This window comes from Coffea eugenioides, chromosome 8 (genome assembly GCF_003713205.1).
Source record: "Coffea eugenioides isolate CCC68of chromosome 8, Ceug_1.0, whole genome shotgun sequence".
NCBI lineage: Eukaryota > Viridiplantae > Streptophyta > Magnoliopsida > Gentianales > Rubiaceae > Coffea > Coffea eugenioides.
Window position 1 is genome coordinate 25,597,431 of NC_040042.1, and position 16,194 is coordinate 25,613,624.

Consider the following 16,194-nt stretch of genomic DNA (forward strand, 5'->3'; position numbering starts at 1 on the left):
TTGGCTGCTTGAACTACCAGTTTCTCCTTGCTCTTGAGAGTCGCAATGTAGCAAACTCTAGATACTTCTGGGTCCCCTAACACCTTAGCTACCCCCGCGGGTGTGAGAAATTTCATGTTAAGGTGCAAAGTCGAGCAGAAGGCTCGGAGTGCGTTTAGGGTCGATCGTCCCAGTATCATGGTGTATGAGGACGGCTCCTTCAGTACTGCAAAATTCATCGGGACAGTTCGGCATTTCGGGGATTCCCTTATCGTGACCATGAGAGTTATCATTCCCTCAGGTCTTACCGGCGGACCTACGAAGCCTATCAAGGGAGTGCGAACTGGGATGAGCTGTTTATCCTCCAGTTGCAGCTCTTTGAAGGTCTTGTAGTACACTACGTCGATGGCACTCCCATTATCTATGTATACCTTTTTTGCTTTGTAATTGCACGTTATGATCTTTATTACAATGGCTTCATGATTATTAGAGGCAAGTGGTACCGTATCGTCAGGCCCATAGATGATCTCCTCATACATCTTCAAGCGTTTGTTCGAGCTCTCCCCACTGGGAGGGGGTCGGTTATTCCGTCGAGCCGTATGGCTATCTCCCCCGACTGGTCCTCCCGCAATGGTGTTGATCATCCCGGTTAGGTTCTGTACTTCCTGTTCGGGAGTTCGGTCTCGGGGGCACCCAGGTCGGTCACGTGGGTAGTTCGCATGTTCCTGTTTGTACCCCCTTGTCTCTGGTCGGTCCGTCCGTCACGTATGAACTGTCCGAGGTGTCCTCTTCTGATCAACTTTTCGATGTCCTTCTTAAGGTGACGGTAGTCCTCGGTATCGTGTCCTACGTCACGATGGTATGCGCAATACAAGCCCTGATCACGCTGGCTCTTGTCATCGGCCAGTGGTCGAGGAGGCCGAGAGAGGCTCTCTTGTTCCATCACTACGATGACTCGGGCCCTGGGCGCTGTGAGCGAAGTCCAAGCCTTTTCTTTCTCAAAGGGCCGGCTCCGGAGCAGGAGGTCGAAGGTGTTCTTTCGTCCCTGACCAGGTGGCGCATCCCCCAGTTCGGTGCTTTTCCTGCGCCTGTCGTCCCTTAGCCTTTCCTGTGCGCCTTTCAAGCGATTGGCCTCTTTGGCATTAGCCTTCTCATGAGCTCGGTCTAGCATCTCCCGAACAGACTTGGGAGGTTTTTCCACGAACTCTGTATACATCTTCTGCTTACGCAATCCATTGACGAAGGCAGCCATGACCACCTTATCGTCCCGGTCCCGAATCTGAAGGGACTTGTTGTTGAAGCGCACCATATACTGGCGCAGCGACTCCTCAGGCGCCTGGTGAACTGTCATCAGGTGAGTTGTGCTCTTGGAAAAGGCTCGCGAAGACACGAACTGAGCTGGGAACAGTCGTGCGAGCTGGCTGAAGGATCGAATTGACCTGGGAGGTAATCCCTGGAACCATTGACGGGCCTTTCCCTCCAGGAACATCGGGAAGGTTTTGCACCTAACGGCATCAGCAGCCGTTTGCAAGCGCATCTGCGTCAGGAATGTGAACAGGTGATCTTCTGGGTCTGTGGTGCATCATAGGACTTCATGAAGGGTATTTTGAACTTTACGGGCAGTGGATAATCTTCAATGTCGAGCACGAAGGGAGAGGCGGTGTACCTGTCCACCTCCGGATCTAGCAACAGATCCAGTTCATCCTGTATTTGGTATTCCTCTTTCCTGAGAGGGAGCTCCATCCGCGGGAGCCCCTGGAAGGGCTCCGATTGATCAGTTCAGGAGTTCTTGTGGGAGGGCCCTAGAACCTCGATCTGTTCGCGCGTGAGTTCCTTTCGCGCCCTCTTCGGTCGGGGGTTAGGGCTCTCTATTCTAGATTCCGATGGCCCGGTTCCGTCCGTCTTTCGTGCCTTGTGCTCCTAGCCGGGATGATCTCCAAATTGTCCCTTCAGGTAGTTCACAACGGCTTCGAAGGTAGGCAAATTCGCCGCCACCGATTGCACCAGCTGCTCTGGCGGGATCCGCGAGAGCTCAATTCTTTCGTTCTCCAGGATTGGATCTTGACGGGGGTGTTGTGGATCACTCTGCTCGTTCCCCTTAGATCCGTTCACGTTCCTCTGGGATCTAGTCCTCGGCATGTTTTCACAAGAGAAAGTAACGTGCTTCCCACAGATGGCGCCAATTGATGTGACGGCTGGAACCAGATCCGAGCTGTGCTGTGCGAGTTGAGTTGAGCTAGAATGAACTGGCACGAGAGGGGCATGCGAGTTGACCTGTGAAGAGAGATGAACAGTGGGGCTGGTTCCTCGGCGACACTCCGACGATCAAGTCAGTGAAGATTTTAGAACGAAGTGACAGTATAATGAACTATGAGTGGCGTACCTTGTGTCCTCCCAATGCGTTGTATTTATAGAGTCCTTGGTGATAGTTTCCTTATAGGACAACGAGTCCTCACCGAAGTGGAACTCCTCCTAGGGTTCCGTTTGTTAGCCCTGACAAGTTCAAGCGTCACGGCCCATCAGGCCCATCCAATCGAGAGGCGGCAGCCGCGCGAACTGTCCTCTTACTGTCCGAGCTGCCCTGCCCGGTCTGTCAATTCTTCCTGTCCAAACTGACGCGCGTATGGGCCCCACTACAGGATTCATTCATGATCCATTTATTCCTATAAATACATGTATAGGCCATCAAAGGTAGATCATCTGATACTCACTCAAGTCTCTACTTCTTGTTTCCTACAAACATCAATAATTTGATCATTGGAGTGACTCCGGGGATTAGACCCTGGTCCTTCGACAATTCCTTTGTATGCTAGCTGGTCATATTCAAGAGTTGATCAAGAAGACAGTTCATCCAATCTTATTCATGTTAGTTTGGACAAACACAGTTCATCTCATCATAATAGGTTAGATGGTGGTAACATTCTACCTCGTGGGATCTCAACGATCACAAGGCTAGCTCGTCAAGCGCGTATCACCCAGGTCAATTTGTTCAAACACCTAGGTAAGCTCAGGAAAGCATAGTTGTCTCAGCAGCTCAACTCACTTGGCTGAACTATCCAAATCAATTCAACTAGTGAATTTTTTTCTATATTTATAGTTGCCTATATAACTAGGTAGCTAATTATAATTGGCATCAGTTGAGTAATAACATAATCAATTCTTCTTTCCTTCAATCTCTCTTTCCTCTCTCTCGCTCTTGATTATTCTTCTTCTCCTTCATAGAGTAACAACTTTCTTTCTGCCAGTAACATCTTCTAGTTATTATTCTAATTAAAAATACTAGAATTACACTAAGTTCTTAAGTTCCAGGGTCTAGAAATAGTGACACTGTTGGTATAGTGACACTGTTGGTACGATGCATGCTTCCTTCATACAGGCACTACCAAAAGCACCCTTTAAGGCACATTGATCATTCAACAACCGCTAGCCATTAGATCGTAAATTACATATAGAAGGTCATCTAGAAATAATTCGGAGTTTTTTGTACATTGGGATGCCAATTAGAAATTTATTTCCATCCTCTAGGGATTGAAATTTAGTTTAGAGTGTAATTCTTTAGGGGGGGGCCCCTCTGACCGATGTACATTCTTGCTCATCAATAAAAAAAATTATTAGAAGTTATTAAAAAAAATTTATGGTGTATTTGATAAAACTGAAGTTTAAAAATTAAAATCTGAAAGTAAGATCAGAAGTTTGAATTTATTAAATTACTGAATTATTAAGTACTAAATTTGATATATTTGAGCGTATACCAGATTAAATATTAAGCAAAAAGTTTATTACTTATTTTTGGAAAAAAATTTTTGTTTAGAAAATTTAGTACTACTTAATTCAGGTGTTTTATTTATTTATTTTTGTTAATAAATGTGTCAAACATGTTAAATCTGAAGCTACTAAAGTTACATACTGAATTGATCTATCAAACATGGCCTTAGATTGGCTTAGGGCTTTGGGGACATGGAAGACGAGGTTTTGGAGTATAAATCAGCCAAATCATGTACCTCATCCAATTTTAAATTTAAGTGAATGCCCTTGCTGTGGCTGAAACTATACAGTCGATTAACAACGTAGAATCTTCTAGGACTAACGGTTGCAACATAGGGATACCAAATATGGGTCATAACCATATTTACTTATATTTACTCTGAGAGTCGTTTGGACCGGAGCAATATGACATTGAGTCCAGATTGGTAGCCTACAAATGCCAAAATCACGGACTATAAAATTCTTATTCATATTGAACCAGTGACAGAGCCAGGATTTTTTCCTTGTGGGAGCCAAAATTTTTTCGAACAAAATTATCTTAATATGTTATGTTCAAAATAATTTTCATTTATTTAAATATATAACATGTTAAAATATCAAATATTTGACTTTAATTATAAAGATATGTCTATTTCATAAATATATAGCATAGTCATAACTAAAATTAAGACAAGAAATAGCATTTTATTAAATATCTTATAACATCATAAACCACTTAAGTTGCACATTATGAGAAGATGCTCCAATATGTCACTTGTGCAAAAACAAAAATATAACTATGCAATATAAATATAACTATTTTTAATTAAAAAAAGATAAAAGTTATGATAACATACCTTGAAATTTCATCCTCTTTTAAAAGTAAATTGAGCTTTACGTTCTTTCATAGAACTAAATTCATCTATAATTGAATCAATGCTAAATTTTCGGACAACTTCATGTTTTATGTACGTTATTAGGCAATCATTCAAGAAATGATCTGTTATCTTGTTTTGGAGCTTTGTTTTGATTATCTTCATAATTGAAAATGTCCATTCTATAGACTATAGAATGGAGCCAAGATTTTTCCTTGGGAGGGAGGCCAAATTTTTCTGAACAAAATTATCTTAATATGTTATGTTCAAAATAAATTTCATCTATTTAAATATATGACATCTTAAAATATCAAATATTAACTTTAATTATAAAGGTATGTCTATTTCATAAATATGTAGCATAGTCATAACAAAAATTAGGACAAAAAATAACCTTTGATTAAATATCTTATAATATCACAAACTATCCAAACCAATATGTCACTTGTGCAAAAACAAAAATATAACTATACAATATAATATAACTATTTTCAATTAATAAAAGATAAAAGTTATGTTAACATACCTTGAAATTTTAACCTCTTTTCTTAAAAGTAAATTAAGTTTTACGTTCTTTCATAAAACTAAATTCATCTATAATTAAATCAGTGCTAAATTTTTGAACAATTTCCTTTTTTTTATGTACATTGTTAGACAATCATTCAAGAAATTATCTTTTATCTTGTTTTGAAGCTTTGTTTTGATTATATTCATAATTGAAAATGCACGTTCTATAGTTGCAATTGATATAGGAAGAGTGAGAACAAATATAATCAATCCGTTAACAATAGGATACATCACTCAATTTCTTGTCTTCACCAAGCCTTCAAGTAATTATTTGTATAATTGTTTATGGGTCAACAAGAGGATAGATCACTAATTTTAAAATTTTTATCAATTAGACTAAGTTGTCTATTTGTATATGGACCAATAGAGTAATTATTTTTGTTTTAGTCCATTGATAATTATGAATTGAGTCTTTTTTTATAATACATCAAATTGAGTCAATTTACTATGGATCATCAAACTATATGTTTAATTTTTTGAATGTTAAATAATTAGTACAATAAAAAATAAATAACTTTTTTTGAAGAAAAAATTAAATCAAAGGTGGCTAATTCATATACACGCACACAGATATATATATAAACTCTCATAATATAAAATAAAATCGTAAAAAATTAGGGGGAGCCAACTTTGTCTTATACATATATTTACATATTATGAATTAAAATTTTCAAAACATGGCCCCCTCAGCCCCCTTGGCTCCGTCATTGTATTGAACCAATGCATCTATCACAAGCCTAATAGATGTTTTGTAATTTTTCATTCTTATTTTGTTTTTATTCTCTTGTTTAGCTACTCTTGCTTTATTTTTTCTTAATATTGCATAAATGTGTCTCAACTTGCATTGTACTACTCGCATTCAAAGCAATGATTGTGATCCCTCATATGTACATTATATTATATTTCGGGGGAGGGATGGGTTGGGTGGTACAGGGGAGGGAGTGGAAGCAAGAGATTTCGGATTCCAATCCTCCTGCTTGCACTAAAAAAAAATAAAAAATACAGCCCAACATGACATTATATTATATTTCAATCCCAATTTTCTATCAAATTCAGTTTTTGGCCTAAAATTTCATGTCTAGTAAGTTTGGGCACACCTTAGACTGCATGTAATGTTTCTCCCATCAAGCGATTGGCACATAGCCTCTTTTTTCCCTCAAAATAAGAGGTATGCTTTTCCCCATTTAAGAAATGAACAGTCTAGAAGATATTTTTGCCCCCACAAAAGTTTTAGAAATATTGTATTACACTCCAAAATTAGGTATAGAGTGTTTGCCCATTCAAACTAAAACGTTGACATCTGTCAATTTTGGTGCTTAAATTTTTTCGTCAGAAAGTGGCCCAGATTGAGATTTGAGAGCACAGCATAATATCGTCAATAACCAAAAGCATGATTTCCATTACTAAATGAGTTTAATTGACCATTTAATTATCAAATTTGTATCTTTGCTTTTCAATTTCTCAGTATGGTTCTTTGAATCTAGGGTTGAGCTATAATAATGTCCATGAAGTTCAATGTAAAGCAGCAAATTCATATTGGAAATGTGGGGAATTTAGCAGGAAAGAAATGTTAAGAGTTCAAGGGAATGTACCTAACATAATGCTGATTGAAAAGTCAGAATAAAGTATTATCAAATCAAGCAAGAAGGGGAAAAAAAGGAGGAAGAGGAGGAGCAGACAAAAAAAAGTTAATAAAAAAGAATTAAGCATTTTACTGATTGTCATTATTGGTTCTAATGGGATCTCAAGTAATGCCCAGGTATTCTCATTTTTTGCTAAGTATTTTTTAAATTAATTATATTTAAAGGCTAAACTCAAATCTCTTAAGTTTATCCGACCTAAAGTTTCTTTAAACATGAATAGCCCATTAGAACCTGGAACATCTTGCCACCGCCACGGAGGACACATGTCAGGCCAATCTTCAACTCTTCATATGAAAGAACTGAGATATGTATGTCAAAGGAATCTACAGTCATTAAGACTTTGAAAGGAGTGTGGACATTATCCAGACAAGCTTATTTCCTGATAAGTACTTAAACCACTTAAACCTTATCAGTGAATTTACAAGTCCTTTTCTTGCTAAACAGATGGGTGTGATAAAAGCACGATCCACAAGCTAGAAACCAATTATTCCACAACACTGTTTCACATATCATCACATGGAACTTTTCCAACTTTGGAGGAAATTAACTTCCTCCTTTCTAGCAGTCTTGTCATACGCACATAAATGTAGCAATCAACAGTTACACGCACATAAATGTAGCAATCAACAGTTACTACCTAATGCCATTTAACCTAGGTCAATGACTAGCTTCCGAGTTTTGATCATGATAAACTACAAGATAGAATGAAGACAGATATGCGGGAGTAATTTTCGAGTTGCATCTATACCATATGTGATTGCAACCTTGAGGAGATATGACATGTAACCAGGACAATGTATCTGCAAAAAAGATGTACAAGCTTCAAGCTAGAAAGATATCATAAGGTCTTCGAGCAATAATGCATGCTGCACATATTATCATTTACTGAATGACATTTCTTAGAATATCACTGCTGGCAAATGGTGCCTTTTTAAAAGGCATCATAGAGGAGGCTCCCCTCTCCCTTAGGAGTAGTAAGCTAGGCTAAATGTGCCGTTATGTAAACAAAAAAAAAAAAGGCACCAGACAAATATCAAATGATGCTCAGAAATTGGGTATTAACATCATAGTGCATAATAAAATCAACATGTTGAATTGTGAGGCCACATTCATGTGATACTCCTATAATATGTCCCTGAAATTTTAGAATCATGCTTCTTGTACAAGTGCGAAATAATAGAAGAAACTAGAAGAACTTAAATTACACTAAAACTGGTCTGAACCAAAGTGGTACAGAAAACCTAGCAGGTGAGACATCTTCTCCAATAAAAGGTTGTATCTTGTGATTTTCAAAGATGTAAATACCGACATCATAGCCATGTGATATAGGATCAGATATTCCTGAATAGTCATCGGTGAAGTATATGCAGTTACTACAACATTCAGGGTGATCAGAAGTTGAAACAGCAAAAGAATGATTGTTCCCAACAAATATCGACCAATCACCCAAACAGTTTATTTCTTCCAACTTATGACTGACAGCTTCCAGTTTGTAGATCTCAAACTTCCAGGTTTTTCGTTCAGGAGTCTGGGTAATTAAAATTTCAGAAACATATCTTTGGACCACATGAACCTGTCCTCCAATATCTACAAGATACAAAAGACGATCCTCTAGCTCATCTTCGGATTGTATCAAATTCGAAGGTATTGTCTCAATACAAGAACCACAAATGCTATAGATCATAATGTTCCCAAGGCTGTCAATAGCATAAAGTTGTCCACCAAAATAAATGACATCTAGGAAAAGGCAAGAAGAGCTCTGCAATGGAGTCCAAGATTCATCACCTAGCTTAGCCAGGGCCATTTTGGCAAAATCAGAATATATAGCCAGAATTACACAACTTGAAGATGCAGGACTTGAAGTCAGAACCACTTTGCACACAAAATAGTCACGAAATTCTTCTGGAGAGCAAATAAGTGTGTTCAAATTTGAGCATTTGTGTAGTGGTGGGAGTAATATCTGCTTTCTCGTAAGAGGATTAAGTAAACACATCTGAAAATCAGCGCCAATGGTTACCAACCAGCCATCAGAAGAACCCCAACATCGCTTACCACGAATCTCTGGCAAGTATAGCTTGAACATTCTGTCAGTTAAAGGGCAACAAAATTCACGTAAATCACTAAATTCCTTCTCAGCAAGCATCAACAATGGAAGCAGTGAGCATAAACTGCCATCTCTCTGCAGAATAACCCGTCTCCATGACTTGCACACGGCCCCAAATCTTACATAATCTTGGGCAAAACGCAGTTGTCTGGCAATCAATCCCAAAAGCTCAACCGGAAGACTCGACCAATCCACCATTCTATTCTGTAGTTCTGGTGGTTTTCAGATCAGAGAGTCCGCCATTATCAGAGAAAACCAAAAAAATTAAAAAATTAAAAAAATAAAAAGGACAAATTTTAAGGTTCCAGCCACTTGACAAATCAATGCTAGAATTTTCCACTAACCAAGCCAAGGGCATTAGCAGACTAATAAACAAAGCACTTAATAGCAAACCCAAATTCAGCAACATGGAGCTCACGATTCACTGTAAGATAGCACTTTTAAGTACCAAAATATAGGGATTTTATACCCATAACTTACTCTATCAAGTTAATTGACCAACTTGATCATGCACGGTACTTTTTGTATACTTCTTTTCGCTACATTGCCATTAATCGTAGGTGGAAGAACTTATAAAAACTTCGGTAATTTCATTTAAAGTAGAAATTCTGGAGCGTAAATCAAGGGATAATCATCGAGTGCAAAAGAACTGGTTGTGTTGTATGTAAACAAATACTCACAAAACTTAATGCGTAACCACAGAAACATTTCGTCGAACAGTTGGCGGGCAAGAAAGCTGAAAGCCAGAGGACAGGGGTATATGAGGGCGTTTCCTTTTAGAATGAGAAAATGCTAGTGTGACAGATGCCAATTGGCATTTTCATTCGAAAAGTAATGCACACCTGATTGGATATGTGTCATTTTCATTTACAAGAGTTGTAGGCATTTCTTAATTGGATTTTCTCAAAGACAATGTTGTGAAAAAGAATTTTTTAAAAAAAGGAGAGGAAACTTTTGCCTAAACGGAAGGAGAAACTAAAATTACTTTAGTTTATGCAAAAAGTTAGGATGTTGTGAGTTAGGAGTTAGGAAAAGACACGAACCTTTTAAACATTATTAAAATGGTGGAGGAGCATTCAGATTGGAAGCCCAAGAAATAAACTGTTGTTTCAAATAAAGACTGAGAGACTTGGGGAAAATGTGGTGGCTACAATCATGGAGGACATACATCAGCTATGCCACTTGTTTCACATGTGCTTAGCGCTGCAAATGAATCGAATCAAGTTGAGTTTTAAACTTATCGAATATAATTGGATTTGTTTGTCTTTGGACTCGAATTCGAGCTCGAGGTGCACGACCAAAGAAAATGCAGCTTAATCTCGACTCGACCAAGAAAAAGGAAGGCTCAACTGAATTTGATAAAACCTGTAAGTTGAATGTTGATTTCTAACTCGCAAGAAGCTCGAAATCAACTTCTCTTAGTTGCTCAAAATTAGTTCAAAATTCAGGCTACAAAAATAGCTGTTGGACCACCTATTCTTGATCAAATTTTAGTACGATAATAGCCTACAATTCATTTCTACAAGAGGATCATAATTTTTCACCAGTTCCTGATCAAATGTAGATCTACAAATTGTCCACTAAACAATCATAAACATACAAGTCCAACACATAAAACATCGAATTTAGATCTACAAATTTAGACTACATAAAAGTCCAAGTATCCAACACTTAAAGTGTCCAACCAATGTCACCCAATCAAGTACACTGTAAGGATCGAAGATAACAAAGTAGAAGAGATAAATAATGTACAGATCACAAATGTAACAATAAGTAAATAAAAAGGAAAGAATTGCAAACCAATTAACTACCCAACTCCTATTGAGCTTGTAAATTAATTCAAACAAGCTACTTCAAGTTGATGAATTACAATCACTTTTGTGTACAAAGTAAGGTTCACCTCCTCCTTGCCCCGAACTCCCCTCGATCAAGCTAGGACGTTTTACTATCCTTCAGGACAACCCTCACAGAGCTACACTCATGAAATATTCACTCACAAATGAAAAACTTACAATGAACCTCACACCACTAAGACTACAAATCTTCTTTGAAGAGTATTTTTTCACTAAAATCACTCTAAATCTTTTGTATCTTCAGTGTGCAAAAGTTGTTTGAAATATCTGACCAACCACTATATATATAGGATCAAGAAGGTGCCTCATTACTGCTTCCAACGGATAGAAAGTAGCTGAAGAGTCAACTAGCCGTTGGAATGTCGGACGTCCGATAGCCCTGTTTTATGCGTCCGACAGTAGGCAGCGAGTTTAAGAGATTTTTTTCAATTCTTTCGGACGTCCGGTAGGCTGGTTTTCTGCGTCCGAAGGTATGATGTAAAATTGAAATTTTTTTTTCAATTCTTTCGGACGTCCGGTAGGCTAGTTTCTGCTTCCGAAGTTGCGTAATGATTATCGGACGTCCGATCCTGATTTCTTGAGCGTCCGACAGCTTCAGCATACTTTGTCTTCTTTCAATTGCACTTGTTCATGGAATCAAATAACTTCATAATTGAAAATATATCTTGAAGAGATATTAGTATCATCCATTTGTTTTGTAAACATCAAAAGATAGGGATCAATATCAACATTCTCCCCCTTTTTGATGATGACAAAACAATGGATGGAAAGAAATAAAAATAAGTATAAGCTCCCCTTCAAACATTGCATCCAAACTTATAATATCAGAATAAGTCCCCCTTACACATAGCATAACTCCCCCTTACACATAGTATCCATTTCTCCCCCTTTTTGTCATTATAAGATGAGAGTAAAAACTAGTTACCAAAATCCAGCAACAATAACAGAGAATCCAATATAAAAACAGAGAAATGACAGCAATCACCAACATATCACAGCAAATCATCATGAGATCGACATTATTCTTTTTACTCCCTTTTTGACATCATACAAATTCAGTAAAAAATCAAGAAAAATTTAGTTCACAGCATCAGAAACATCAAAAGAGAATTAGAAAAAAGCATTATGAACAATAATCTCATCAGTCTTACCAATATCTTCTACTTGTTAGAATTAGTATCATGTCTAACTATCCACATGCATTTCATACCTCTTCTCATGTTCTTTCTCACATAACAATCACTTTTCATGTGACCTTTTTGACAACAAAAATTACACATAACCAAAGAATTATTTACATAAACAGGTTTAACAAATCTACCTTGCCTTCTTCTGTGAATGGTAAATTCATTTGCACTAGAATTCAACCTTTTTTCATGTATGTCAAAATGAATCTTTGATTTATTACCTTGAAAACAGTCTTGTTTTTTATGTTGGAGCAATTCATTTAAATTATCCATTCCATTTTTCAAATCACATTGTTCCTTTTTGAACATTTCACAAAGTCTTGTTTTTCTATGAAGCTTATTTTGTATATCAATCTCATTCCTTTTTAAGAAATCATTTTCAGTTTTCAACTTTTTGTTTTCTTGAAAAAGACGTGTATTGTCTTGAAGAAAAAAGCTAATTTTATGTTTTAATTCCTTGTTTCTAGCATAAGATTCTTTCAAACTATCATACAATTTTATAATGAAAGATTCAAGATCATCATCAGTTTCATCATCACTATCAAATTGAAAGTTAGAAGATGTTACCTCCTCATCTCCAATGGCCATAAAGCCAATTGAACAGATTCTTCTTCATATTTAATTTCACCATCAGAGTTGCATTCATTCCATGTGAATTGAAAGTTGTTGAATCTTGATTTTCTTTCACCTTTCCTCTTCTTCATTGGACACTGACACATGTAGTGTCCAGGTTGGCCGCACTCGAAGCATTTATCAGTTTACTTTTTATTGAACTCTTGCTTCCCTTTGTTTCTTGTATTACTGAACTGATTTGGAAATGAGTTACTGTTTCCTCCTTTTCTGAACCTTCGTTTGTTGAGAATTCTCTTGAAACTATTTGTGATGAGAGCTAAATCATTATCATCAACTTCCGCATCTTCTTCATCTAGGGAGGCAGAATCATCTTCATCTTGAGATGCTTTTAGAGCATGCTCCTTCTTACTTTCGCATTCTCTTCCTCTTGCATTTTGGACTTACGTTTCAACTCATAAGAGGTTAGAGAATTAATAAGTGATTCAATAGGCATAGTATTCAAATCTTTAGCCTTCTCAATAGTAGTCACTTTATTTTCCCAATCATTGGATAAAGCATTCAGAATTTTTCTGTTTTTCTCACCTAGAGAGTATTCCTTTTCCAGCACCTCTAAATCCTTAATGAGGTCATTGAATCTACAATACATCTTATCAATATTTTCATGAGATTTCATCTTGAACGATTCATACTTGGTAACCAAAATAGATTTCTTTTGTTCTCTAACATTCTCACTACCTTTATGAAATTCTTTCAATTTGTCCCAAATTTCTTTAGCTGACAGGCAACCCTTGACTCTAATAGATTCATTTGAGTCTAAAGTACAATATAACACATTCATAGCTTTTGCATTTAAGGTGAGATGAGCTCTATCCATAATAGTCATTTCACTTCTTGTTTTTGGTCTAGATCTATGAGTATTTTCATCTATAAGAGAGGCATCATATGGACCTTCACTAATAATAAACCACAATTCAATATCAATTGATTGCAAAAATATAATCATTCATTCTTTCCAACTCACATAATTTGACCCATTAAACATAGGTGGTCTAATCACAAAATGTCCTTCAAAAAACATGACATTGTTGGCTGTCATTTTTACTCCTAAGCCGATTGAGCTTAATCTCAAGGAGACCACTATCCCTTAGGACAACCCTCACAGAGCTACACTCATGAAGTATTCACTTACAAATGAAAAGCTTACAATGAACCTCACACCACTAAGACTACAAATCTTATTTGAAGAGTATTTTCTCACTAAAATCACTCTAGATCTTTTGTATTTTCAGTGTGCAAAAGTTGTTTGAAATATCTGACCAACCACTATATATATAGGATCAAGAAAGTGCCTCATTACTGCTTCCAACGGATAGAAAGTAGCTGAAGAGTCAACTAGCCGTTGGAGTGTCGGATGTCCGATAGCCCTGTTTTATGCGTCCGACAGCAGGCAGTGAGTTTAAGAGATTTTCTTTAATTCTTTCGGACGTCTGGTAGGTTGGATTTCTGCGTCCGAAGGTATGATGTAAAACTGAGAATTTTTCTTCAATTCTTTCGGACGTCCGGTAGGCTGGTTTTCTGCGTCCGAAGTTGCGCAATGATTATCGGACGTCCGATCCTGACTTCTTGAGCGTCCGACAGCTTCAGCATATTTTGTCTTCTTTCAATTGCACTTGTTCATGGAATCAAATAACTTCATAACTGAAAATATATCTTGAAGAGATATTAGTATCATCCATTTATTTTGTAAACATCAAAAGATAGGGATCAAGATCAACATACACAAACAAGGTTTAAAGGGAAAATGCATTGTCAGTAGTGTTTTCAACACTCTTGACCACCTCCTCTAGATATGACCTCTTCAATGTGCTCTTTTTTTTTTTTTTTTTTGTCGAAACGATAAGATTATATTGATTGGAATAAGAGTATTTACAGGCGAGACTTGCTCGATACTTTACAATGTGCATTTAGCACAATAGATTGGGGTTGACCCACTCTACATCAAAATAATTGCTCAAAGCTTGAGCGCTAAACAAACATCTTAGATAATTCCTTTTATATTTTCCTATTCAAAAGGAGCATTTGTAAAACATATTACTTAGCTTGCGGATGTCCTCTATCAGGGTAGCTAGCCACACGTCTACTGTTTTTTTCCCTGAATTTGCTGCAAAAGGTCTGTACCAGGAACTCCAATACATACCAGCCTCCAACCTTGTTCTGCTGCTTTGATCAAAGCCCACTTTACACCTTCAAACTTCGTGTTGAAGTTGGTTTGAGCTTTCGTTTTCCCTCATTTTCCATCCCATTGCATCCTGCCCTCTACAGTCAGCTGCTACAATACCATACCCAATGGACTTTAATGCCTAGTTCCACTTGGTTGCGATTCTTATCTGCATTCCTGCTGTTCTATTGTCTGGGATTTGGCTATCTTCTTGTTCCTCCATTTGAAGTGGTGATGTTGTTTTTTCAATGCTACAACTCCTAGCCTTTTTTATCCCATCATTGAACTCCATCCACGTATTCCAAGCTTTGTTGATCACTTGTGATGGATCATGTGTTTTGTTGTTGAACTCTTTCTAGTTCCTGCTTTTCCAAATTTGCCAAAGAATATATGCTATAAGAGATATATGGTCCAGCCCTTGATCTCTTTGAATTGCTTCGGATAATACAACCCACAAACTGTTGAAATTCCCAATTAACTCCTGGATCCCATCCCATTGTACTGGTGCAACTTTCCAGATCTTCTTTGCTTTCTTGCATTTCAGCAGTGGATGTTTCAAGGTTTCTAGCTCTTCCCCACACCCTGAGCATATAGGGTCTCCTTTTGACATTCTTCTCCAGATTAATTTTTTGACTGGAATTGCTTCTTTTAGGCCTTTCCATATGAAGATCTTAACTTTGTGACTGATTCTTAGGCTCCACAGCACTCTTCACATGTCATTCCTTCTTGGTATGTTGCTAGACTCAATCCTTTCTCTTCTCCCTCTGCCCTCTTGTTCTTTCTTAGCTTGGATTGCCTTGTAGCCAGATTGCACCTGTACTCCCCTTTTTGGTTTTTTGTCCAGAAGATGTTGTCCTCTCTTCCTGTGATGCTTATGGGGATCTTGAGAATGTTTTCAGCATCTCCCTGTTTGAAATTTTTGAAGATGAGATTTCTATTCCACCTGTAGCCTTCTATCAAATCAGCAACTTTCTGAACTTGGCATTCTTCTGGCTTGGCTGTGACAGGCCTCCCTAAATATTGATTTGGAATCCATTGATCTTCCCAAATTCTTGTTGAAAGTCCATTCCCTATCCTTTTCTGTATCTCTCATTGAAGTTCTTCTCTTGCACTCATAATGCTTTGCCAAAACCATGAGGCATTGTTGGGAGTGTTGCAATCCATCACACAGCAATTTGGGAAGTGCTTGATTTTCAGAATTTTGCTGGATAACAGATTTGAATTTCTGATGATTCTCCAAATCTGTTTAGCCAGCAAAGCTCTATTGAAGCTTTGAATCTCCTGGAAACACCTCATTTTTTCTCCCTTGTCAACTGCTTCCAAGCTACCTAGTGCACCTTATTCTTGTTGTCTTTTTCTCCCCACCAGAAATTAGAAAGCATAGAGCTTATCTCTTTGCATAACCTGCAAGGTAATTTGAAACAAGACATTGTGTAAGTAGGCATTGCCAT

At 37.5% G+C, this 16,194-nt stretch overlaps 2 protein-coding genes across 2 annotated transcripts; both read right to left on the reverse strand.

Moving 5' to 3' along the window:
• Positions 1-628: 628 nt before the first annotated feature.
• Positions 629-1,722, reverse strand: LOC113780448. The gene is made up of 2 exons (XM_027326247.1): positions 1,597-1,722; positions 629-1,516 (listed from the first exon to the last, which is right to left on the reverse strand). The coding sequence occupies exons 1-2, from the start codon at positions 1,720-1,722 to the stop codon at positions 629-631; spliced, it is 1,014 nt and encodes a 337-aa protein (XP_027182048.1).
• Positions 1,723-7,870: 6,148 nt separating this feature from the next.
• On the reverse strand, positions 7,871-9,848 carry LOC113781321 (F-box protein At2g26160-like). Its single transcript, XM_027327240.1, has 2 exons — positions 9,593-9,848; positions 7,871-9,124 (listed from the first exon to the last, which is right to left on the reverse strand). Exon 2 carries the CDS (start codon positions 9,108-9,110, stop codon positions 8,010-8,012), a length of 1,101 nt encoding a protein of 366 aa, XP_027183041.1. The 5' UTR covers positions 9,111-9,124; positions 9,593-9,848; the 3' UTR covers positions 7,871-8,009.
• Between the last annotated feature and the right edge of the window lie 6,346 nt (positions 9,849-16,194).